This window comes from Panthera uncia, chromosome A2, assembly GCF_023721935.1.
Source record: "Panthera uncia isolate 11264 chromosome A2, Puncia_PCG_1.0, whole genome shotgun sequence".
NCBI lineage: Eukaryota > Metazoa > Chordata > Mammalia > Carnivora > Felidae > Panthera > Panthera uncia.
In genome coordinates, this window is record NC_064816.1 from 161663328 (window position 1) to 161686341 (window position 23014).

At 57.5% G+C, this 23014-nt stretch overlaps 1 protein-coding gene across 8 annotated transcripts in view; it reads left to right on the forward strand.

Annotated features, from left to right (window-relative positions):
• Positions 1-23014, forward strand: part of DNAJB6 (DnaJ heat shock protein family (Hsp40) member B6) — a 69555-nt gene that overhangs the window by 44417 nt on the left and 2124 nt on the right. For 6 of the 8 annotated variants that reach the window (XM_049642188.1, XM_049642183.1, XM_049642185.1 and 3 more), the window contains exons 7-9: positions 710-851; positions 1376-1446; positions 17543-18007. In XM_049642188.1, coding sequence (XP_049498145.1) covers positions 710-851; positions 1376-1446; positions 17543-17865 — 536 coding nt within the window. In that variant the 3' untranslated portion in view covers positions 17866-18007. Of the gene's footprint in view, positions 1-709; positions 852-1375; positions 1447-17542; positions 18008-23014 lie in introns of those variants that run through there. The other 2 variants (XM_049642189.1, XM_049642190.1) reach the window with 2 other exon arrangements.

A 23014-nucleotide genomic window follows, 5' to 3' on the forward strand; every position in this document is an offset into this window, starting at 1 on the left:
AATGTGTGGTGAGGGGCCCGTGTGGACGGAGACCTTCCCTCAGGAGCCTTGTGCAGAGCTGTGTTTAGGGAGTGTGGGCGTTCGGTCTAATGGGGACATTCCCAAGTGGGACAGGTGGTAAGCCCCAGAGACCAGCAGACCAGTCTCAGTAGGAGACGTGGGTTCGCGTGAGTGTGACTTGTGGAAGGCGGGGGTTTTCAGCTGCGGTGTGACGGCCATGATCGAGGACGTTGTCCTCGAAACGTGTGGGTCCGTGCTTTGTCACGTAACTACTTGCAGTGTTCTTTCTAAAATTACTTGAGCTTTTTGATAACTCAGTCTCCTCTCCCATGGTCGCATCGCAAGAAGGTGAGGAGGTCGGGGGGGGGGCACCCCCGCTGGGGAAGCCGCACCGTCCCTGCAGCACGACCATGCACACCGCCGTCCCGGTCCCCCGCGCACTGCGTGGTGCTCAGCTGGGGGCCTCTGACCGGGGGGGGGGGGGGGGGGGGAGATGCCCGTGCGCCCGCAGAGCGCCGTGTAAAGGAGAGGGAGAGGAGGAAGCGTAGGACTCCAGAAGGGGAGCAGGGCTCTGCCCCACGCCCCGGGGTCTGGAGGAGCACCGTGTGCCCCCCGGCTCTGCGGCCGCCCTGCTTAGGTGTGCTCACCTCGTCCGATGGGTTCCTCAGACCTGCATTAAACCCGTACTGAACATGCTGTTTTCCGGCAGGATTTACTTCCTTCGGGTCGGCAGGTCACGGGGGCCTTACTTCCTTCTCGTCCACGGCGTTTGGTGGCAGCGGGATGGGCAGCTTCAAATCTATATCCACTTCTACAAAAATGGTGAACGGCAGAAAAATCACTACAAAGAGGTATGGCGTTCGTCTCTCTTCCAAAGAAGTCGGTGTGACGTTTCACGGGTGCCACATTTCCTGTTGCCCACCTCCCCCGGTAGCTTGACATACAGGGTGTCTGTTAAATTTGGCACCATTGGGATCTTTTAATGTCCAAATCAGAGCTTTTGCTTTTAAACCTCTGCTGAATAATACGTGTCAGAAATAATGCTCACTTAGAGGCACACTTGACACGTGTGATGACGTCACATTTCACGCGTAGTGAGTTTTGTTGGCGACATTTGCCATTTTGATGGCTAGTGTCTGTGCGTGTGTTCAGCGTTCGGCCATGTGTACCTGAGACAACTTTTACCTCAGCGTAAACGTGTCTTCTGTCTTCGGGAGGGACTGTCGTCAGTAGGTTGCCTTCCGCTGCTGTGTTTTTAACCCTCCGTGTGAGCGATTTCACGTATGTCAGCAGGCACGATGTGTTTTCAAAATACACAGATACGTTCACATGCGTTTACATTAAAAACAGGTTCTGAGTGCGTTTTCTCTTTCAGAATTGTCGAGAATGGCGAGGAAAGAGTAGAAGTTGAAGAGAACGGCCAGTTAAAGTCCTTAACGATAAATGGTAAGGAGCAGCTGCTGCGCTTGGATAACAAGTAACACCCGACGCTCGCGCCGCGTAACAGAAAGTAACAGACACGTAACTGTAACAACCATAACGAACCATATCGGGCGCCGGTGAGGAGTAACAGAAACATTGTTTTTGAAGATTTCACACGAACTCGACTCTCAGTATAACTGTACCTAATCTAAAGTATTTATACACAGCTCATCGGAGCCCTATTTGTCATAGACTCTTGAGTTTATTGTTGGGACCACATAATAGGACCATTGGGTTTTTGTTTCGTTTTGTTTTTTGGTTTTGTTTTTGCCTTTCTTTTTTTTTTGTCTTTAAAATTGTTGTAAATCTCTGTATGCACTTTGCTTTCTTATTAAACGTGATCCAAGGTGGCCGTGACCCTTTCGTACACTAACACCAGCACGGACCTGCTTTTCCATCGTGTTTGAAACGTGAGCCAAGTAGAGTCAGCCTGCTGTGAAGTTAACATTGCCAGGATGAATCTTCCACAAAAAAAATAATTTCAGTCTTTTTCAGTATTTAGTAGTGAGAGATATTAATGCATTAATGGTAATACATTTCTCGTTTAATATAAATTGAGGATGTTTTTCTAGTGCATGAATGCTGGCAACTTAGTAAGTTTTGACAATTGTTTAAATATGTAATGTTAAGCTTAGGTTTAAAAAAGTAAAGCTGGTAACTGGGTCTTTGTCATTTGCTTAAAAAAAATAATAAATGCGAATGTGTTTGGTGCATTCTTTCCTGAGTGGGGCTACAGTCTTCTTGTGTCTGCGTATGATTTTGTGCCTGGGCTCGCGGGGCCGCTTCGTTACCGTTTCCTTCTGTTCGTGAAGGTGGGTGCTGATCTTCGTTCCGTGTGTTCCTTTCCCTCGGCATATTTGGAGAGTGTACGAAGAGTCTCCTGTTTACGTTCTAGAACGATCAGCAGCGTATTGACACTTCCCGTGTGGTAACAGTTTTTACAGAGAAGAAAGAAACAGCTACGCAGCTCTTCATTCCTAGTAGGTTCTAGTTTTCTAGGGTACGTTTGACGCGAGCTCACTTAAAGATGTGATATGTACGGCAGAGTCTTGCAGTGACAGAGATGCGGGCAAAAATAAAGGCCTTTTTTTGTTTCTCAAGGTGTAAAATGTGTCACAGTCACCGTTAAGAACTAGAATTCCAGCCACAGGAATGTCAAACTAGACTCGGGTTGCATCTGAATGACCCCACTCGGCTTTGTTTTGGATGAGCAGCCGGGTCCTGCCTGAAGGAGAGGAGGACCGAAGGTGCTTACTCCCTGACAGACACGTTGGCCTCTGTGCAGGCCCAGTTGGAAGGCGTCGGGAACTTTACAAAATCAAGTGTGTCTTTACTGAGAACAAGGGATATTTTAGAAAATCTCATAGAGACCGTTTAAAAAAGCAAAGCACTGCAGAATTCATTGCGAGTATGAGAAGACCGTTGAACCGAGGGAAAACCGTGAAAGATGCCGACGTGTGTTGTCCTGAGGCCTCCGTGCCTCTGGAGAAGAGCGGCGTGGAGGGAGGTCACCGGAAAGGGCTTTGCCGGATGCGCTTTCACGAGCTGCAGTTCTGACGCTGGGAAGCCTGCTTGCGTTTATGCTGTGGGGATAGACGGTTTCTCTGTTCTGGGGAACGGTGGTGAATACCTGGAACTAAACGGTCGTCAGTGACGGTGGGCGGGGTGAACCTCTTGATAGAGCAGGTCGGCGGTCCCCCGAGGACACCGGGTGCTGACGGCGGGTCCTGGGTCGACCAGCACGAGGTGGCGCTTCGGGGAGGCGCTGCGCTAGGATAGAACTGTGGTCCTAACGCTCTTGAAGCCGGTAGGGCGGTGGGTGCTGCCGAATGCGCTTCCCGCCGTGAACCGTTTCTCCTCCTCGAATGGCACACGTGGAAGGGGTCTGACTGCCAGAGTCTTTCTGCTGAGGTTTCTTGGCGGAGGGCATCCCGGTCAAGTGGTCAAGTGTCCACTCTCAAGTTGGCATTTGAGGACATCACCTTTGTTCTGCACTTGTGCTGTTGGTGAGAGTGTGTGTTGTACGGGTCAGTTAACCGGAGGAGCTTCCTTGTTGCCGAGCGGTTTGTATGTATGTACGTGTGTATTTATTTATTTATTTATTTATTTTAATTTTTTTTTTTTTTCAACGTTTTTTATTTATCTTTGGGACAGAGAGAGACAGAGCATGAACGGGGGAGGGGCAGAGAGAGAGGGAGACACAGAATCGGAAACAGGCTCCAGGCTCCGAGCCATCAGCCCAGAGCCCGACGCGGGGCTCGAACTCACGGACCGCGAGATCGTGACCTGGCTGAAGTCGGACGCTTAACCGACTGCGCCACCCAGGCGCCCCAGTACGTGTGTATTTAAAAACAATTTTTCTTCTTAGGAGTCCGAGAGCGCGAGTGGTGGGGGAGGGGCAGAGAGAGAGGGAGACCCAGAATCCGAAGCAGCTGCAGGCTACTCGCCGTTTGAACGCTTGCTATTGTGACCCAATGACCTTTTAAAAAATTACACGGATACGAGGTTCTGTGACCATCTAAGGTGTCTCTGAGGGGCTTGGTACTCGTGCATCAGGTAGTTTAACGATGCAAGTCCTCCGAGAAGCATTGGCTTAACTTCGTCCTCTGTCGCCATCTCCTGTGTTCTTAATGTCGGCACAATGTTTCCACTTTGGTTGTGGGTACTTTTCCCGATCTGGTCACTTGGGCCACTTTCCGATCTTTTTCAGCTGTGAAAATGCTGCTCCTTGCACTTCTGTGAGCTCCATTAAGTAGGCGTAGACCGTGGTTCAGGCCAGATGCTTTTCTCTTGTCTAAATTAGCTGTTTGATCTTGACATCTCAGAAGGTCAAGGTAGGGAAAGTGGTGACGGCTCTCACTCCTGTCAGTGAGAAATGGGGAAATCCCAGTGACCGCCGATTTCCAGAGACCAGAACTAGCTGGGACTTGGGCAGTGTCGCTGGTTAGGGAGACGCAGGGGGAGGTGCCACGGGCCTGTCACTGGCGGTTCACTCCAGGGCAGCAGACGCTTTCTTCTTGCGTTTGTGGCCGTTGCCTTCCGACCACCCGGCTGCGTGAGCCGTTTATTGGGGAGCCAATCGTTGGTCCTTTTCCTGCTGTCTGGGCATTCAGGAAACAGGGGATCTATTCTGGAGTCCACGTGCCCCGAGAACGGGGGCCCACTTGGTGGGGGCACTACTCCCCGAGCTGGTGCTCGAGGAGTGAGCCCCGCGGCTGCCAGCCCACCCTGTTCATTTCTCCTTGTTCCCCTGGGAGGTCACTGTGCCCTGCTCCTCCGTGCCAAGTCCTGACCAGGCCTGGTATGGGAGGGCTTAAGGGTGCATCTTGGTTGAGGACATTTCTTTCCTGTTTGGATCACTGAGCAGTAAATGGTCAGTCTCGTGGTCTAATAAACCAGTTTATCTCACACGGGATTGATGTGTCCCAGGAAGGAGCGTCTCGCTGTCATGTCCCTCTCTCCAGCCCTCCCTCCCCTTGTGCTGGCAGCTCGGGAGACTGCGTCCTCGTACTGAAAGTCCTTCCTTGCATGGCCCCCGACACTCACAGAAAACAGGCCCTTAGTAAGCGGGCCTGCCCCAGGGCCTGGGGCTGCAGACGATATTGCGGAAGCACGGCAGTGGCTCCTTTCTCCTGCCTTGGGGAGACCCCTGTACTTGCTGACCACCTGCCGTGGGCCTCTGGCCCACGCCTCGCCCTTCCTCTCCCCTCCGGGACTGCTCGCCCTAGCTGGTACCGCAGCGGGGCGGGGGCTCACGTTCCAGTCTCTTCCGGAGGCAGCCGGACCTGCCTGTGGGAGTGGGAGCCTGAGCACAAGGGCAGCTCGTGGCACCGTCCCTCCATCCCCAGACGGGCACGCTGTCAACAGCGGTGTCGTGGAGCCCGGAGCCCGTGCGAGGCTTGTTTCTCAGGCATTTTCTCTAGTTTTGTCACTTCCACAGCAGAGTTCACGATTGAGTATCAGTACGTGCACATCTCTTAACGTGCGCACCATGTCACGTAGCTGTGTTTCTTCCCTAAGCAGTTCTTCCGATGCTGTCCAGCCTACCATCTGGACACAAATTTCCCTTGCAGAGGGTATTAAGCGCCAGTATTTCCCAGTGTTGATGGGCGGATCCGTCAGAAATACCGCGAATACACAATGTCCTGTCACGTGCACTCTGCTTCCGCTAATAAAGAGGTAGGAAAGTCGGACTCCCAGACCAGAGACGTTCAATTGTTTTCTCCTTCTCCGGCCGCCCGCTTGCCGAGCTGACCCTGGTCGGCCTCGAGGTGGCCGGGGGGCTGCCTGGCCCCTCCGCCCACCCCTGAAGTCGGGGACGTTGTTGCTGATCAAGCCTGGGCCTGAGCAGACAGCCTCTTACCTGAGACTGGGGGCTCGCCAGGGCTCTGCTGTGAGGCCAAGGCTCTGATGACATCCGGTCTGGAGCCGGAACAGAGTGAGCCGTGGCCTCCGTGTGCCCAGAGTCTCCCTGACCGTCCCTCGCCCGGCCTGGGCAGAGTCCGGCGAGCTGTGGTCTGAAGTGTTCGAGGGCCGTTCAGAAGGCCCGAGGAAAGGTGTGGACTGTGCCTGTCGGGCGGAGATGGGGCTCCCAGCGGGTTCTGGCGTGGCTGCTGTGCGGACCCGGCCGCCCCGCGTGGCGTGGGCCCGCCTCCGGCACCCGTGGCAGCCTCGGCCTCCTTGTCCCGTGCAGCCTGGCGGGGAGGCGGGGGGCGTGGCTGTATTTTCTTCCCACACGGCGTGGAGTTCTTGCAAACTGCAGTCTGTGCTTGTGGGAGGAGGTCTGTCAAATTTGGTTCCTGGAAGTCGAATGGTTGGAAATGTACGTATGAGAGTTGACGGTCATCGCTTCCCACAGAGAACGCTTTCCCATCAACAACGGATTCCTCGCATAACTGTGAAAATCCTGGCTGGGTGGTTTTTTTTGTTTTTTTGTTTTTTTTTTTTTTAAAGCAGGCCCCATGCCCAGCCCGGAGCCCATCGTGGGTTCTGAGATGAAGACCTGAGCCGAGGTCGACAGTGGACCCTTGATCTGAGCCACCCAGGCACCCCTGGTGTTTAAATTTTACGTTTCCTTGGTCAGTTAGGTGGGCCATCTTTGTGTTACCTTGGCCACACATCCCTGGAATGCTGGGACTCCCTGGGTTCCTGTCATGTTGTGGTTTCTTGGGCCTTTGCCTGCTCTGTTGAAGGTGGTCTTTGCAGTTGTCCGAGTTGTCCGTCCGTTACGCTTGCCGTGGGCGGTCTTGATTTCTTCTCCAGAAAGGTGTCTCTCTTTTGGCTTTTGGTTCAATCCCCCCCATCTTGTACGACGAAATATTTTCTCATTTTCTTCACTTCCACGTGTATATTTCTCTTTAATTCACATGGTGCGTTTGTGAAATGGTCTGACTTTCTCCCACATCCCCCCTCCCGCTGGTCCCTGTCTTCTATGCTGCTGTCACTGTGTTACTGGACTTCTTTCTTTCTTGTTCTCTCGTCTCAGGCCAGGATCACACTGTGCCAGTGGGAGTGGCTGCCTCAAAGGGCAGCTCGCTTTCAAGCCTATCTTGGGTGTTCTGACACTTGGAAATGAAGGGCACGGCGACTCCAGGTACCCGCCTCTGTCTGATGCCCTTTCCTGACTGGCTGTTGTGTATAAGCAAGTGAGAAAGTAAGTTTTTATGTTGCCTTTAATCCAGTCACCTCACTGTGCTCTTGGCTTAGAAAGGTATCTACTTTTATAGCTAGAAAGCCCGGCTAGATTTCTCCTCTCTGCTTCCCGCCCCCATTTTTTCTTAACCTAATTGTTAATATCGACCGTGGGCACTTCCCTCCTTGTCCCCAGTAGGCCTGGTTTAAATATTTTATTTGTAGGATTATGTGCTTGGCTGCTGCCTTTTCTTTCTGTCGAAGAAGAAAGCTCGGTGGCGATGCTGGGCCCTCTGACGGAAGTTTCCAGGGCTCCCGAGGGGAGAGGGGGCCCCGGCCCGGCTCCCGTCTCACCCGGAAGCCGTGCGTGCGCTCTGTCCGCGAGAGGAGAGGGGACTTGCCTGGAGAGCCTTCTGGCCTGGGTGTGTTTCCAGTCACTGAATCTTTGAACTTTTCTGCTGTGCGTGCTGGTTTGTATTTTCTCCTTGTGAGTTAAGTTCTCTTTTCAGGGACCGTGTCCATGCTGTTGAGGCTCTTGAGGTTTCGGTCAGCGTGTGGGGAGCGTTCTTTCTCCCTCCTTGGGTCTGTTCTTTACACCTGCGGCTTTCGGGTGCTGGCCTGTTCGTGTTAGTCCTTCTGGAAGCCATAGCTTCTAGTATTTTCCTATTAAATACCTAGTTTTAATCTTTTTTCTTCACCGCGGTTCAGTTTTTGTTTTTTTTTATTTTAGAGAGCGAGCCTGGGGGAGGGACAGAGGGAGAGAGGAGAGTCCTGAGCAAGCTCCACGCTTAGCACAGAGCCTGACATGGGGCTCGATCCCACGACCCTGGGATCATGACTTGAGCTGAAATCAAGACTCAGACACTCAGCCAATGGACTGATCCACCCATGTACCCCCAGAATATTGATTTATAGCCTTTTTGTTCACAAATGGGAGTTTTTGAAATTACTGCTGAGTTTAGCCTATATAACATTCTTCATTTTTGCTCATTTCTAAGTCTGTTGTGTTTTTTATTTCCAGTCAAAACACGGCCTATAAAATATGAGACATCTGTTTGGGATGAGTTGTTCAGTAACAAGTTTTTACCTAGTTGATTCTGTCAACTTTTTGCTGCTGGGTTGTTTCCGTCTCTTAGTTTAGATATTTCTGTCCATATATATTTACCTTCTAAAAATGTTTAAAATATTTATCTAGAACTTTTGAGTGAGGTATGGAGTCTGATTTTTATTTTGCCATTTTTGTTTTTATTTAGCCATATGAATGGCTATTCTGTCCTTTTCCCCAGTGAAATGTGATTTAATTCTTTTCTTAACAGTTTATTTACTTTGAGAAAGAGGTTGTGTGAGCAGGGGAGGGGCAGAGGGAGAGAATCCCAAGCAGGCTCCACACTGTCAGCACAGAACCCGACTCAGGGCTCAAACTCAACGAACCGTGAGATCATGACCTGAGCCAAGATCAAGTCTTGGATGCTTAACTGACTGAGCCACCCAGGCGACCTGAAATGGGGTTTCTTTAATTCTTAGTAATTTGCCTTTGGAGGTTTTGTTTGTTTGTTTGTTTGTTTGTTTGTTTGTTTGTTTTTGGAGATAGCTCATTAGGATTCTCCTATAGTGAATAAATTTGTTAAGGCCTGATTTTTTTTTCACTTTTTTTTTTTTTTTTTTCATGTCTATTTTTAATTTTATTTTTTTTTTTTTAAAATTTATATCCAAGTTAGTTAGCATATACTGCAACAATGATTTCAGGAGTAGGTTCTTTAGTTCCCCTTACCCACTTAGCCCATCCCCCGTCCCACAACCCCTCCAGTAACCCTCAGGTTGTTCTCCATATTTAAGTCTCTTGTGTTTTGTCCTCCTCCCTGTTTTTATATTTGTTTCCCTTCCCTTACGTTCATCTGTTCTGTGTCTTAAAGTCCTCATTGAATGAGTGAAGTCTTACGATGTTTGTCTTTCTCTGACTGATTTCACTTAGCATAACACCCTCCAGTTCCATCCACGTAGTTGCAAATGGCAAGATTTCATTCTTTTTGATTGCCGAGTAATACTCCATTGTATGTATATACCACTTTACTCATTCATCCGTCGATCGACATTCGGGCTCTTTCCATACTTTGGCTACTGTTGATAGTGCTGGCATAAACATTGGGGTGCATGTGCCCCTTTGAAACAGCACACCTGTATCCCTTGGATAAATACCTACTAGTGCAGTTGCTGGGTCGTAGGGAAGTTCTGTTTTTAGTTTTTTGAGGAACCTCCCTCCTGTTTTCCAGAGTGGCTGCAGCAGCTTACATTCCCATAATTATGTTTATTTTTGAGAGAGACACACACACAGAGCACGGACAGGGGAGGGGCAGAGAGGGAGGGAGACACAGTCTGAAGCAGGCTCCAGGCTCCAAGCTGTCAGCACAGAGTCCGACTTGGGTCTCGAACTCATGAACCGTGAAATCATGACCTGAGCCGAAGTCAGACACATAACTGACTGAGCCCCACAGGCGCCCCAAGGCCCTTGACTCAGCAGCACACTGTCTACCGTTCACCTGGACGGTGTGGAGGTACTGTCACCCAGCAGGTGTGGGTCAGCCATGTGCCTTCCCTCTGCTCACTCCAGGGCCGGGGATGGAATCTGAGCCCCCGAGCTTTGTAAGTGGCACCGTCTGGGGCACCTTTTACCTGAGAGAAGGGCGTGGTGGGAGGTGTACAGCAGCCCTAGGTGCAAAGGCTCCAACCTACGGTCGTGATGTTGTGTCACCAACTTTTAGAATTACTGTGCCCTCCACTTTTGCTCTACACTTCTTATTTTTCATTCTCGAGAGATCCAGCCTGTGAGTGAGGGGAGGCGCAGCGGGGGAGAGAGGGAGAATCCCCAGCCGGCTCTGGCACAGAGCCTGACGCGGGGCTCCATCTCACGATCCCGGGATCATGACTTGAGCCGAAGTCAATCAAGACTCTGGTGCTCAACTGACTGAGCCACCAGGCGCCCTTCTGGTTTTGCTTTAAATTTTCCTTTGAAGAGAATTTCATAGCGTTACTAGTGCGTGGTTCTGACCGCTGGGCTCAGTGGACTGGGGTGCTGCGCTTCGGGCCCCCAGGCCCCATGGGGACGGTTGGAGCAGGGGGCTGGCCACTCTGGCATCTGGGGCGCTGCCTGCCTTTTCCTTGCGGGGAGGGCTCGGCTGCCCAGGGGCTTGCTCTTGGGGTGTTATTGTGATGAAAACAACTCCTGGAGTTCCTTGGCATATACCCTCATCTAATAGGTTTTGGAGAGACTTAACAGATGTATTTCACAGAAGACTGAGTAACTTTGAGCAGAAACGACAACTTTTTATGTGGATTGAAGTGTGTGTCTTCAGAAAAATCAGTTTTATGAACATACAGAAATGGACGCTTATTCCGTTCTATGACGTGTCTGTTCAAGATTTGTTTTAATAATTATGCCAATGGTTCTTCATCTCGACAACCAAGTCATGCTTCAGACATAAGTTTCCAAAGACCGGACCCCCACGCAGGGCAGGCAGTCCTGCTCCAGAAAGAAGGGTCCTTTGGATTTTAGGGCGCACGGGACTCCATTCACGGCTCCTTTGACACGCATCACAGGTCAGGTGTTTGGGAAGGAGGGTGTGGAATTTTCCTCTCCGCACACCCTCTCACCCCACACAGACCTCTTCCTCTTGAGGCCCTGTGGCTGCTAGAGTTAGGGTTGTGTGGCCCCGAGACCTCCCTCAGGGTGGCTGTAGGAACCCCCGGGGCTGTGAGGCCGTGCGTGGGTGGGCTTCTGCTTCCCCCCAGCATTTTCTTCCCACGCACCCCTCTCCGTCCTCTGCGGCATTTGGTTTGTATGCTGGCTGTCGGCAGTCTCCAGCAGGGCGTTCGAACATGACCCCCAGTCACGTAACGGGGCCGGCTCCCGGAAGGGAGGCCGAGCGACCGCAGGCAGGTGGATCCGGATAGACGATCCACAGATGAGATCATGAAGCCTCCACATCCCTTGCTTTCCAGCTTCATTGTCCTCAAACCGAGCAGACGCCACAGGAGACGATGATACGATAAAAGCAGCTGATAGACCCGAGTTGCAGGCACCAGCAGCTTCACTCCCACGACGGCCCCGTGGCCTGGATCTGTGGCCTTGCCCGCTTTGCAGACGAGGCTTGGGACACTGAGCCGGTCGGTGGGGTCCGGCCCATCCGCCCTGGCCCGCACGTGCTGTTCGTCCAGGGATACCGTGCGGTGTCAACTTGCCCTGCGAGGCCTGTGCCTACGCCCGGCCTGGCCGGTGCGCAGAGAATCTGGAGCAGTACCCGTAACCCCGTGTTTATCAGGCGGCTGCTAAGGTGCCGCTGGTAACTGACACCCGGCTGGCCTGTGCCACTGAGGACCTCCGGCGACGCGCGGCCCGTGGTCCCGGCCGAGGGAGGTGTGGTCGGACACGGCAGCCACCGTGGAGGCCTGCGTGCGGTGCCTCCGGATGGTTAAGAGGCTGTGTCCTCGGTTTTTAACAAGATAATACTTGTTTTAAGCTGCGGTCCTGGTGGGAAAGGCGGCAGCACTGGGGCTCCCGGGATCTTTGGTCCTTTGTCAGTGGCTCTGTTGTGGCCCTTAGCGTGGGTTCACGCGTGCTCTGTCTTTCGTGGAGAGGGGCTGGGCAGGAGTTCCTTCCGTGTTCTCCCTCCTGTGTTCCACGGCCCTCCCTGCTGGAGCCCGGGCGCCATGGTGACTCGGTTTCCCCTCACGTGACGTGACGGGCACTGTGCTTAGACTCTGGCCAGCTGTTTCGGGAACTAGTCCTTCAGTCCCTCAGCGAGTAGCCTCATCTGTCTGCCTTCTCTGTCTTGCACACGTCACTGTGCCCACCGCCTGCCGGCTGGAACTCAGGTGTCCCCTTGTCGAAAAGCGCTCAGGGGCTCCGTTGGCTCAGGAGACGTTTTAGGATTTGTCTCGTGCCTGCGCTTCCAGTTCCTGTCCCACGCTTCTCCGCGCCCGCTCCGTTCTACGTCCAAGTCCCATCATGGCGTGTGCCGCCTCCTGTGGTTTTCCCATGTCCCTCTGTGTCCCCGTTGCAGGGACTGCGCCCTTGGCTCTTCTCGGCTCTGCTCACTTTTGTCATCCGGACACTGGCCGTCTGTGCTGTGTATAGGCAGAGCACGAGGTGGGTGGCCCTGACCTCATCGTGGGGCCGGAGTGTTTACGCGTGTCCTGTCCTGAGCTTTGTAAGAACGGGGGCCTTGTCCCACGCTGGTCTCCAGGGCCTGGCACGCTCCGGGCCCTGGTGCCTGAGAGAATCTTCTGATGGGCCGGTGGCGCATTTCTGGATGTGCGCGTCATCTCACGTTGCATGTGTGGTATTCATGATTTGAGTGAGTATGGGATTAACGCTCTCCCATCCCCCCAAAAAGCAGCTGCAGCCAAGGCCTCTTGGATTGTACATATTTGGGAAAAGTGGTTCTGTTTTTATCTATGGAAGTTTGTTTTCATTTGCATCTTATCAACCCAGAGCACACTCACTGTATCTGGACTCCATTTGGGGAGAGTGCCGGGCGTTAGCCGGGCCGGCTGTGTGCTCGGGGCAGCTGCCCAGCGTGCCTTCCATAGCTTCCTGCTGAGTTCATGTGCTTTGGCCCCGGAGACCGGCAGACCGTGTTTTTGTTTTTAAATTTGTTAACTTGGTGCTACGGGGGCAGGATGTGTTCTGGTATATTTAGTTGTCCACAAGAAAAGGGTGCTTGGAGTGTTGTCACTAACACTCCAAGTTTAGCTGATTCATGTGCGAGAAGACAGGCTTGCAGAAATTATACCAAAATAGTAAATTTGGTATGGGTCGTAGAATTGGATGGGACTTGTTTTTTCCAGCTAATTTGTAGCGCCTTCGTAAGGTACAGAGTCAAGTCAGATTGTTTAAAGGATTCACGGTAAATTCCACAGAAGAGGTAGTACAGAACAGGAAGAAGTGAAAAATGTGGCCGGCCGTTAGAAGTGACGTGGGGTGTGGGGGAGGAGACGGGAGGCCCAGTGCTCACTGTTTGGTTTGCATTCCTAGTTTTAAGTTACGCCGGACAACCGTGTAGCTTTGTGAGATGTTTGTCGGTGCTGGGTCCCTTCTTCTAGGGCGATCGTGCCCAACGGTGTCCCTGAGTTTGGAGCAGGGAATCGGGGGCCGTGGGAGACCCCTGCCCCCCCCCCCCCCCGCCCCCGCCCCCCTCCCCCCCCAGCCCCGGCCCAGCACTTGGGCCTCGCTGGGCTGTGGTTGGACGCGATGTCAGAACAGAGGCTTTGGGGGTGGCGGGGAGGCAGGGACGCTGGCCCAGGCTCCGGCTTCAGTGGGAGGGGTTGTGTTCGGTTTTGAAGAAGGTAAACGAGGCCGCTTTAAAACCGAGGGGAGGTGAGGCGGGTTCCGATCCTGTGGGACTAGCCCTCCCTCAGAAGCTCCCTGTCATGTCCCCATGCGGTGGGGGCAGGTGACATCCCGATGACGGGTTGAGTTCCTTGCACAGCACGTTAAGTGTGTGGTCGGGACCTGCCACTCTGTCATGGCGGCTCGTCCCGACACCGGGCGCAGGCATCCCTCATTCCAGATGCTCTCGGACTCCCTCTCCACGTCCCCCTGTCTCTGAAGCAGCAGGCCGGGGGGCGGGGCGGGGGGGGGGGGACAGGTCGCGGCCGGTGTGGAGTCTGCCGCACAGCTCCCAGCCCAGGAGGAGGAGCGGGCTTCCCGCCCCGGTGTGAGGGTGGCGGCGCCCTGGGTCTTGGGTCGATTGTGCCCTTCGTTCTGATCAAAACCAGCCCTCGAATGCCCTTTCACCAGCAGGTGGGGGACGGTGGCCTCCTGTCAGTGCCGCCAGCCCACTGTGCACATAGTGGGTTCAGTGAGACCCTGCAGAAAGGATCCAGTGAGACCTTTGGGGTGAGACCGTGATTTAATCTCTGCTTCTCATTCCCTTTCTTTATCTCCTTTCCCCAAATCATCTTTCCTGGTGCCCGAGACACCGTAAAGTTTGTGGGAACTTTGTGAGGTCAGTGACTTGGTTGTCCCTGCTGCAGACCCGAGGACCTTGGGAGCTCACGGTGGCGTGACAAGCCCAGTCACCGTGTCCCCTTTAAGGGTCGACCGTGTGGACCAGAAGGACAGGTGCCAGCTGCGTGTCCTACCACTGTTTCTGGAACGGTCCCTGTGGACCTGACAGCCTGACTCTCCACCCTGGCCACCCGCCCTTATGGCGCCGCCGTAAGTCCCGATGCCCGGACCGTGCCGCGGGGCTCTAGGGAAGAAGCTTCATGAAGGCAAGGCCTGAGCAGGAGTGGCGCTAGGATTTGCCCGGGAGGATGGGCTCGGGAAGTCCGGAGCTGGTGGGCAGGCCAGGGTGCTTGGGCAGAGGCCCCCTCCGAGGGACGTCCTGCAGGGAGTGCGCCTGATTGCCCCGGCTTCCCGGCAGCGCTGGATGCGGTGCCCTCTTGCGTCCGTGATTTGCTTGCCTTCTGAGCCCTGAGCGTGTCAGGATCCGAGAGGCCTGGGAGACGCGGGCCAGTCTGCAGGGGACAGACGCCTTCACGATCTCTGTTTCCCGTATCTGTACATGGGCACTCAGAACGTCCTCAAGTTGAGCACCTTAGGGACTTCTGTCTTCCGGCCACACAGCAAACGCAGGGCACAAAGCGTCCCTGGAAGCCAGTGTGTGTGCACGTCCTGGGCCTGGGGAAGTAAAGACAACGGGGAACAGCACAGCGTCGTAGGCCCGGCGCTTCTTCCCCCGGCCTGTGCGGCCCTCGACCGGCCAGCAGGACCGTACCCTGCCCGTGGTGGCCTTCCAGCTCCCGAGGACCCGTCTCCCAAGAGCCGGCGTGCACTTTGTCTGCAGTGTGAGTGCCGGAAATGAGGCCAGCCGTCCGCGCCCGGATGCGTTCCCTGCACTTCCCGGGGGAGGTTGCGTCTGAAGGCACAGAGCTGTGGACGCCAAACGGTTGTGGAGATGGTGGGGGAAACGCCACCTCTTGTCGCCGGTGTGGAAGACTCGGTTCCCAGGGTTCCCGGGGTGCGGTTAGCAGGGTGGGAGCGCTGCAGCTCCCCCCGCCACGAGCCTGGCCCCTGCCCTGCCGGGCCCAGATGGAGGGATGCCGACGTTTTGCATAAGAGCTGACGTTGACGTGTTCTCAGATGTTACGCTGTTGTTCGCAAGGTGTGATATTTACGGATCGTAGGGAGCGTGGGAGGTGGGACTGTGTGGGGCAGGGAAGGGATAACTGGTCCCCCACAGCGGTGTCTCCCTGCTGCCCCAGGGGCTCCAGCAGCTTCTTCCTTCCAGGTGGACAGAGCTGAGCACGTGCTTGGGCGACATTCCGTGCGCACGGAGCTGTTCCTGGGGTCGGGCGTCCCCCCATTTGCCAGTATTCAGGTGTTGGGGTCACAGGCCCCTCCCCGAGTGCTCCGCGAGGCCTACGCACCTGAAGAAACCGAGGCCCTGGCTCCCCTTTCTCCACTTCCCGCTTCAAATGCGGGTTTTGCAGTAGAGTCTCCACGTAACTGGTTCCTTCAAACAGCCGCATGGCTCCTCCTCCCGTATCGGAGAGTTTTTACTTCTGTTTGTTTGCCGAAGAGCATGATGTCAGCCGAGACTCTCAGACCCCGCAGAGGTGGGCTCCCCCCAAGGGTTCCCCCGGCCTTGACCTTAGCCCTGTTCACCGACGCCCCGCTGGCCACCTTCCTGCTGAGGCACGGGGTGGCCCTCGGGTGAGGCGCCCGTCCGGGGGGATGTGGCCGCCCGGCCCAGGGCATCCGTGCGCTGTCAGCCTAGTCATCGGATTGGACTCAGGAACCTGCGGTGGGTCAGAGGGCCTCACCGGAAACGTGTCTCCCGGCCGTGTACCCGGGACCAGCGGGCATCGCCTCCCAGCCTGGAGGTCTGCTTGGTTACCCGGCTCCACGAGCAGTGTTTCCGTTGGGGCCTGCAGGTGGGACCCCGGGGCGGCAGACTCCGAGCTGTAGGCCGGCACGGAGCCGGGCTGGGCTGCGGTGCCGGGGCGTCCGGCCGCCGGAAAACGTTGAGCACGTGTGGTGGGCACCCACAGCGTCCAGAGCCGTGGGGGATTCGGAGGCTCCGCGAGGAACCAGGGACTGGCTTTGGCAAACCTCTAAAGCTCAAGCCCCACGATGCAGGCCGCCCGAAGACTTGGGATTTCTCAGCAGTGATTTCTGTGCTCGGTGGGGGCGGGGAGACCGTTGGATGTGGCCCCTCACACCAGCGTGGCCCTGCTTCCAGTGGCCAGGGCTCCTGCGTGAGGGCAAAGTTCACGCCAGGATTTGGGGGCCGGTCCCCGTGGCTCAGGAGTTCGGTCCACGAGATGTGCTTTAGCGAGCTGCAGAGCCATTTAGGCAGGTTGCCCAGGACAGGCGCGTGTCTGTTCCCAGCGCTGAGCTGGGCATCGGGTCCGGAGGAGCCCGTGTGAACGGCTGTGATCGGCACAACTCCGTCCGCGACCGTCCTCTTGCCGCATGCTGCGTCTCGGGTGTTGCCCCAGCTGGTGCTCCTCCGCTGGGGGGCTGTGGGCACGGAAGGGGAAAGCTGGCGGGTTTGAGTGCGCGTGCAGGGCTCACGCTCGCACGGGGCTTCTTGTGGCTCGGGGTTGTATGTACCGGACAGAGGGTGTTCGGTGAGAGTTGCTCGCTGGGTGGTGGACGCCCCCACCTCCCTGGAAGGGAGGGTTGGTAAGAGGCTCCAGGAATGCCCCCACGTGGTCCACCCTCCCCATCAGGCGGACAGTTTCACAGCTTCGTTCCCCATGTCAAGCATATCTCTCGCATGCGTGCCCGGTGGTCCAAAGCCTTCGGTGAATGAAGCCCGAGATCATCCCTTGAACCTGACCGCTTGTCCTGACGGTATCCCTGGTGTTCACCTGTTGTGCAGAATTACTTCCTGTTGTTTAAAAGACCGGTAGAAACACACCTTTGAGAGCAGTGAGGGCTGTTCCATCTTGGCTGAGTCTCTGGGGCGACAGATGGCCAGCGCACGGGGCCTCGGCTCTGAGCTGGCAGGAAACGTGTTGCCGCGGCCTCCTCAGTGTCGTGTGTGCACAGGCTCCACAAGTAAGGCCGCCCGGGAAGGAGGTTCCCCGGGCAGGAGGTTCCCCGGGCAGGAGGTGCCCGGGAAGGAGGCGGGAGGCTGCCACCGCCGGGTTGGTTCTGATGGAATGAATTGTCCTGGGGGGCCCGTCCCCCGGGCAGGGATTGCCGTGGGACACACTCCCTCCTGGGAAGGTCGGGCGTGCATCCCGGAGTCGCTGGTGTGAGTGAAGGGGCGGGCGCGGAGCCTGAGGTCAGGCCCCCACCGTGCAGAGGCTGTGGTAAGACCCTTTCTCCCCCCTCTGCCCCGGAAGCCGGATGCCCTGGGACAGGAGGAGGGGAGCGGTCCGTGTGAGCTCACACCTGCCCGTCCTGTGCTTTCAGGTGTGGCGGACGAGGCCGCCCTCCAGGAAGAGCGCCTTCGCAGAGGCCAGAGCGCGCTGCCCTCCCAGCCGGCCAGCACCAGCGGCCCCTCGCCGAGGTCACACGGGCCGGCCGCTCTGCCCAAACACCAGTCTCCGCCCGTCTGCGAAGAGGAGGACGAGTCGGGCAGACAGCGGGCCGCCGGCAGCCCCTGGAACCCCTTCGTGCTCTCTGCAGGTGTGCAAAGGGGCACCGGTGTGGCACGTCCCCACGGGGACGCCCCCCTTCCCTCCCAGGACCAGAGAGGACAGAGATCGTTGCTGTGCTGTTGTGTCCTGACCTGAGCGGGCGGGGGCGGGCGCCCGGTGGCGGCAGGGGGGAGGCACCCGGCTCTCGACTCCCCTCCCGGGAGCTCCCCCCCTATTAAAACGGGACGACGGTATGACGCGTGTTGTCTTGGGCAGAGGATGACACATTTTGCTTTTACCTTAAATGCTCCTTTCTGTGAGTTTCCACTGCGTGCTTGAGCCTTCATAACTTAGGGACACACGCCGGGCCCCTCGCCACACCTGCGGGCACCCTGCGGCCTCGGGGAGGACACGTTTTGCGTTTGCTGCCTGCCCCTCGTGCCTTCGTCTGTTTCTGGTTGAGAGCAGAGCACCCCGTGTGAGGGTCCTGACGCAGCCGTCCCCCCGGGCAGAGTGACCCCGTTTCTCCGGAGCCCTGGCTCTGCCCCCCTCCAGCTTCTTGACTTGCCGTGGGTCCTTGGGGCGAAGTCCCCGTGGAATTCTGGATTGCTTCTGCGGGTCCTGCTGTGCGTGTAGCTTTGATCCTGTGTTCCCATGTCCAGCGTCCTTTTGGTTCGAAGCGTCTGTGGCCATCTTGGTTGTCACCACTGGAGGCGGCCGCGGTGACCGTAACAAGACTGTGGTGGAGAAGACCTCCGTCCTTCCCCGGTGTCGCAGTGACACGAAGGCATGTGGCCAGGCTAATTCTGTGGGCCTCAGCAGGACGTGCCGTCACGGCCGGGAAGTAGAAGGACGAGCCTCGTCCCTTTTCTCCCCCAGAACTTTCTATCTGGGAATCGCACCCCTCCAGCCTCTCCGGGCCTCCTCGGATAAGGCGGAGGGGTGCGTCAGGGTTTCGAGGAGGACAGAAAGGACGTGCCACCCCCTCGGAGGCGCACGGGGCGTTGGACCGCGGCACAGTGCCACGTGGGGCGGTGCAGACCCGGCCGCCGGCCAGGCCGTGGCGTGGTGCTACCACAGGCAGATGGACCGTTCGCAGACCTCCGCCTTTCCCTGTGTGATTGGAAGAAAGGGCTGTATGACTTCAGAACTCATTCTGCCTTGAGTGGGCCTGTGGACATTTTCCCGGGGTTGATGGTCAGCTCCTGATCTCGAGTGGTCTTAGGGCAGGCCGCGCGGGGGGCAGCGTGGGGGTCTTTGGGCGTCTGGGCAAGGGGCTGAGCCAGCCGTTCGCTTTGCTTGAACACCTCACCCTTGGAACGGTGATTTAATGGGCTCTGTCGGGTCGCAAGGACACCATGAGCCTACGTACCGGGTCGGAACATCCCAGTCCCCAAGAACGAGGTGTGCAGAGATGGGCCCCCCGGAGCCTTATTCAAGCAGACGGCCGGCTCCTGCGACAGGACGTCCGCCAGTAGACCAGGCCCGAAGGGAACATCCCGAGTTCAGAACGAGGCCCGTCCTTGCCAGGTGAAGCCGCCCGCCGCTCTGGGTCCCCAAAGGCCACGCCTGCTGAGAGCACAATGAAATGAGTTAGTGCTGCCGGAGAGTCGGGAGTTCGTTTCTTCCTGTAGAAGAAACGGCTGATTCTTGTCCCTGAAAACGTGAGGAAACGTTTTTGCCCGTTTGTACCATCGGGTCCCCACCAGGCGTTGTTGCGTGCGGAAAACTAGTTGCCTGATGATCCTTGGCACGAGTCTTTACGCAAAAGAGGCAGGTGACAGGACTTCCTGGTCACCAGACCCTTTTCCTTGGCCACGGACGGGCTGGGAGGCTGTGTTCCTGGAGCTCAGCCCGTCGCCCCCACCCCGAGCACTTTCTGATGCTCTTGGGCCACAGGGCGTGAGGTCTGGAAGCGTGTCAGAGTTAAACGCCCCGGAGGTGAAGACACGGTTCCTTGCAGACGTCTGGGGAGCTCACGCCGGGCGCTTTGGGTGACCTCCTTACTGGAGACGGTGTAGCCGCCCCAGAGGAAGGGTCCACAGACAGAGAAGAACGTGCGACAGAATCACACAGTTGGACGGGAAGCCGGCTCAGGGCCGCCCGCCACCTTCGGGTGCTTCCTGCCAGCAGGCTGCTTTGCTTCTCTGCACAGTCCGCTTGCGGCTCTTTGGCCGACGCTGCCGACTCGGACGCCAGCCAGTAACGAAGGCGGGCCCCTCCGGGAGCTCCCCACGCCGCCCCGGGCAGGACCGCCGGTGCGCTCCGGGGGGGGCCCGGGGGGCCGCAGGACAGCTTCCTGCCGCATTTCCGGGCCTCGGGGAAATTCTTGTTAAGAACGGCGCAAAGTAAGGAGCACGGTTCCCCAGGTGCCCCTGCTCGCACCTCGGGGCTGGAACCGCCGCTCCACGGAGGGGTCCCTCGGAGCCCGCTGGGAGGCAGCGCGGGGAAGTGATCCTTTGAGGCTGGAGGCGAGCTCTCGCTGGACCCGCGCTCCTCAAGACGCCGCGTGCGTGCGTCGTTTCTGTGAGGCTCTCCCACGTGGAGGACGCGGCCGATCCGATTCCGGGTGCGTGCGGACGCGGCGCTGGGACAGCAGTGTGTGCGCAGGGACAGGCGTGGCGGCTCCTGTGGGCGGCGCAGGTGCAGGGCGGTGCGGACCGGCCTGCCGCGTCGCCGTGTCGTTCGTGGTTCCGCGGCACGACGAGCCCCCGTCACACTCGCGCCTGCTTCATTTTGGAGGACACGGGAGCCTCGTGTTGCCCCCTGTCGCCTGGAGCCGGTCAGTCCTCAGGTGTGGCTGAGCGTCTGCCCCGTGCGGATCCCCCGCGCCGCGGGTGCCCCAAGAGCACGGAACCGTGCGGAAGGAAAATTATCATTCAACAAGAAGAAGACTTCACGAACGAAAGAATAAACTTGACCCTTTTCCTCTTTTTCCCTTTTCCTTTGTTTGGCCTGCAGAAGGCGCCTTAGCCAGGATGCTGTGGGACGCTTGGCTTTGCAGAGGGCAGCGTGGCACCGTGGGACGTGTGCCCCGCGTCTCACGCCCGCGTCCGCTTGGGCAGCTGGGCGCGATACTAACCCAGGCGGCTAACCTGCTTCTCTGCCCGCAGCTCCCACCGGGGCTTTCAGACGTTTCTCTCGGGGGGGGGGGGGGGGGGTCTTACCACGTCCTCGCTGCCTTGAGCTTCAGGTGGCCGAGGGGCCTTCTCCCGCAGGCTTTTCCCCGAACGCAGGACCCGGTAAGAAACCGCCAGTGACTCTTACGACGGCCCACGTGTACCCGATGCCCCGCAGACCCCGGCTGCGCTCACGTTGTCTGTGCAATGTGGTGGCTGTCGGCCTCCAACTCACACACACCCCTGCACGGGCGTCCCTCTGTTCTGCAGTTTCGATCCCTGAGCATCCGAGGGGGGTTTCTTTCCTCATAATCCCGCTCTGCTTTGTCTTGGGGGGGGCCTCAGGGAAAGCTCGCTTGCAGAGGTTAGGAGCTGACCCCCCACCGCCCTGCTGGGTGGTTGCTGACTCCCCTCAAGGTTTGCGCCACGGGTGTGGCTTGGAAGGGGGGTCACGTGGGGGACCTGGGAGGGGGCCTGCCCGTCACTGTGGAGCCTCCCCACCGCCCCGAGCACTTGGCTCCCTTGGTTGGAGCCTTGGGCATGCGTGCAGCTCCTGTATAGACGTGTCTGAGTCGGGGCAGGGGGTTCCCATCCAGCATCTGTTCCCTTGCGTGATTCCAGAGAGGATCCCCAAGCAGACAGTGGCTGTTGGGGCAGATAAAACTTTCTTGGCTCAGCTCTGGGAACTTGCTTCCAGACTGACCAGAGAGCCCCCCGGGGCCCCTTGAGGCTCTGCGACCGGTTTGCAGCTGTCTTCAAAAGGGGTGCTTGTGTGCAGTATGTGTGAGGGTCCTGGGGCCGCGAGGCCTCCGGCTGGTCGGTGTCCCCCATGTGCCCCAGGTGCACGGGCCAGGCACCTGCCGGCCGGGATGTGTGCAGCAGGGGCCGGTCACAGGTGCACATGCTCCACACCCCCGAATCTTGTCATTTGAGCCGAAATCCCTTTAGTTTGTCCCAAGTTACTTTTCTGTCATCATCTTAAACTTTAAAATGCCTGGTAGCAAGAGTGACGTTGTAATAGGGAACGGGAACGAGGAGTTGCCTCCCCGCTCCGTGCCACAACCACAAGTGCCCTCTGGGAGAGGAGCTGGGGCTGCGGGGGCTTCGGGGTCCCTTCTGGGTCAGGCGTTAGGGTTTCGTGACCGGACCAGGGGCACAGGCTCTCCGTGGTGGAGGCAGGAGAGTCTCACAGGCCCTGGCAGCCTGCCCCACGGCCCGCAGTGTTCTTCCGGGTCCTTCTCTCCGCCACCCTCGGTCGTCTCGGCGAAGGCGGCCCGGGCGGCGGCATTTGTCTCCCTTGGCGCTGGTGGGCTTCCCCGAGCCTCGGACAGGAGCACCTGTGTCTCGGTGGCAGGTCAGCACGTTCTTGTCTTTCTCCTTCTCGGGTTATTTTGCGAGTAACTGAGTCTGGCGGGCGGAGGGGAGGCCACCGTCCCCCTCTGCGCAAGGAGCCTCTGAGACGTTATGCCCACCGTGAGGCCGCGGCTCCTGCGCAAGGAGCCCTGCGGTCGGCCGGGCCTCCAGCCACGCACACGTGCGGCCCCTGGCCCCTCCTCCCTGCGTGTTCGTGGGGGCCCATCGTGGGAACCGTTCCCTGTGGAGGTTCCTCCAGGAAGACCGGGTACCTCCGACCGGTAGTCGCATCCGATACAGGACACGCCGGCACGTCCCCAGACCGGCTCTGGTTCCCTGCTCGACTCTTGGGGCTGTTCTCCCTCCGTCGTGCCCTGGATCGTGGCGTTTGGGCCCCGTTCCCTGGACTCGCCTCAGGCGAGGTTGTGCGTGAGCCCCGCCCTCGCCCCACTGGGGGGGTCAGTCCTTTGCCTTCTTCCCGCTCAGAGCTCCGCGGCGGCTTTCCCAAATGCTTGGCCCGGGCCCGTGTGGTAGCCCCGGTGAGACACGGTGATGCCCGGGCTGCGGGGGAACGTGGCGGGCCACGTGGGTCGGTGAAGGACTGGCCGCGTAAATACAGCTTTCGTTACCTGGATCCGGCATCCAGCCTGCTTGCGGGCTCAGCCGAGGGCTCTTCTAGCTCGTTGCCGGACCGACGAAGAGCCAGGTGCTTGGCCGCTTCCTTTCCGGCCCTTTGGACGAAACCTCGAGGGGGCACCTCCCACACGTTAAGCAGTCGACATGGGAGAAACGGAAGGTCCGCGTCCTCAGGCGACCTGGGGACGAACACCCCA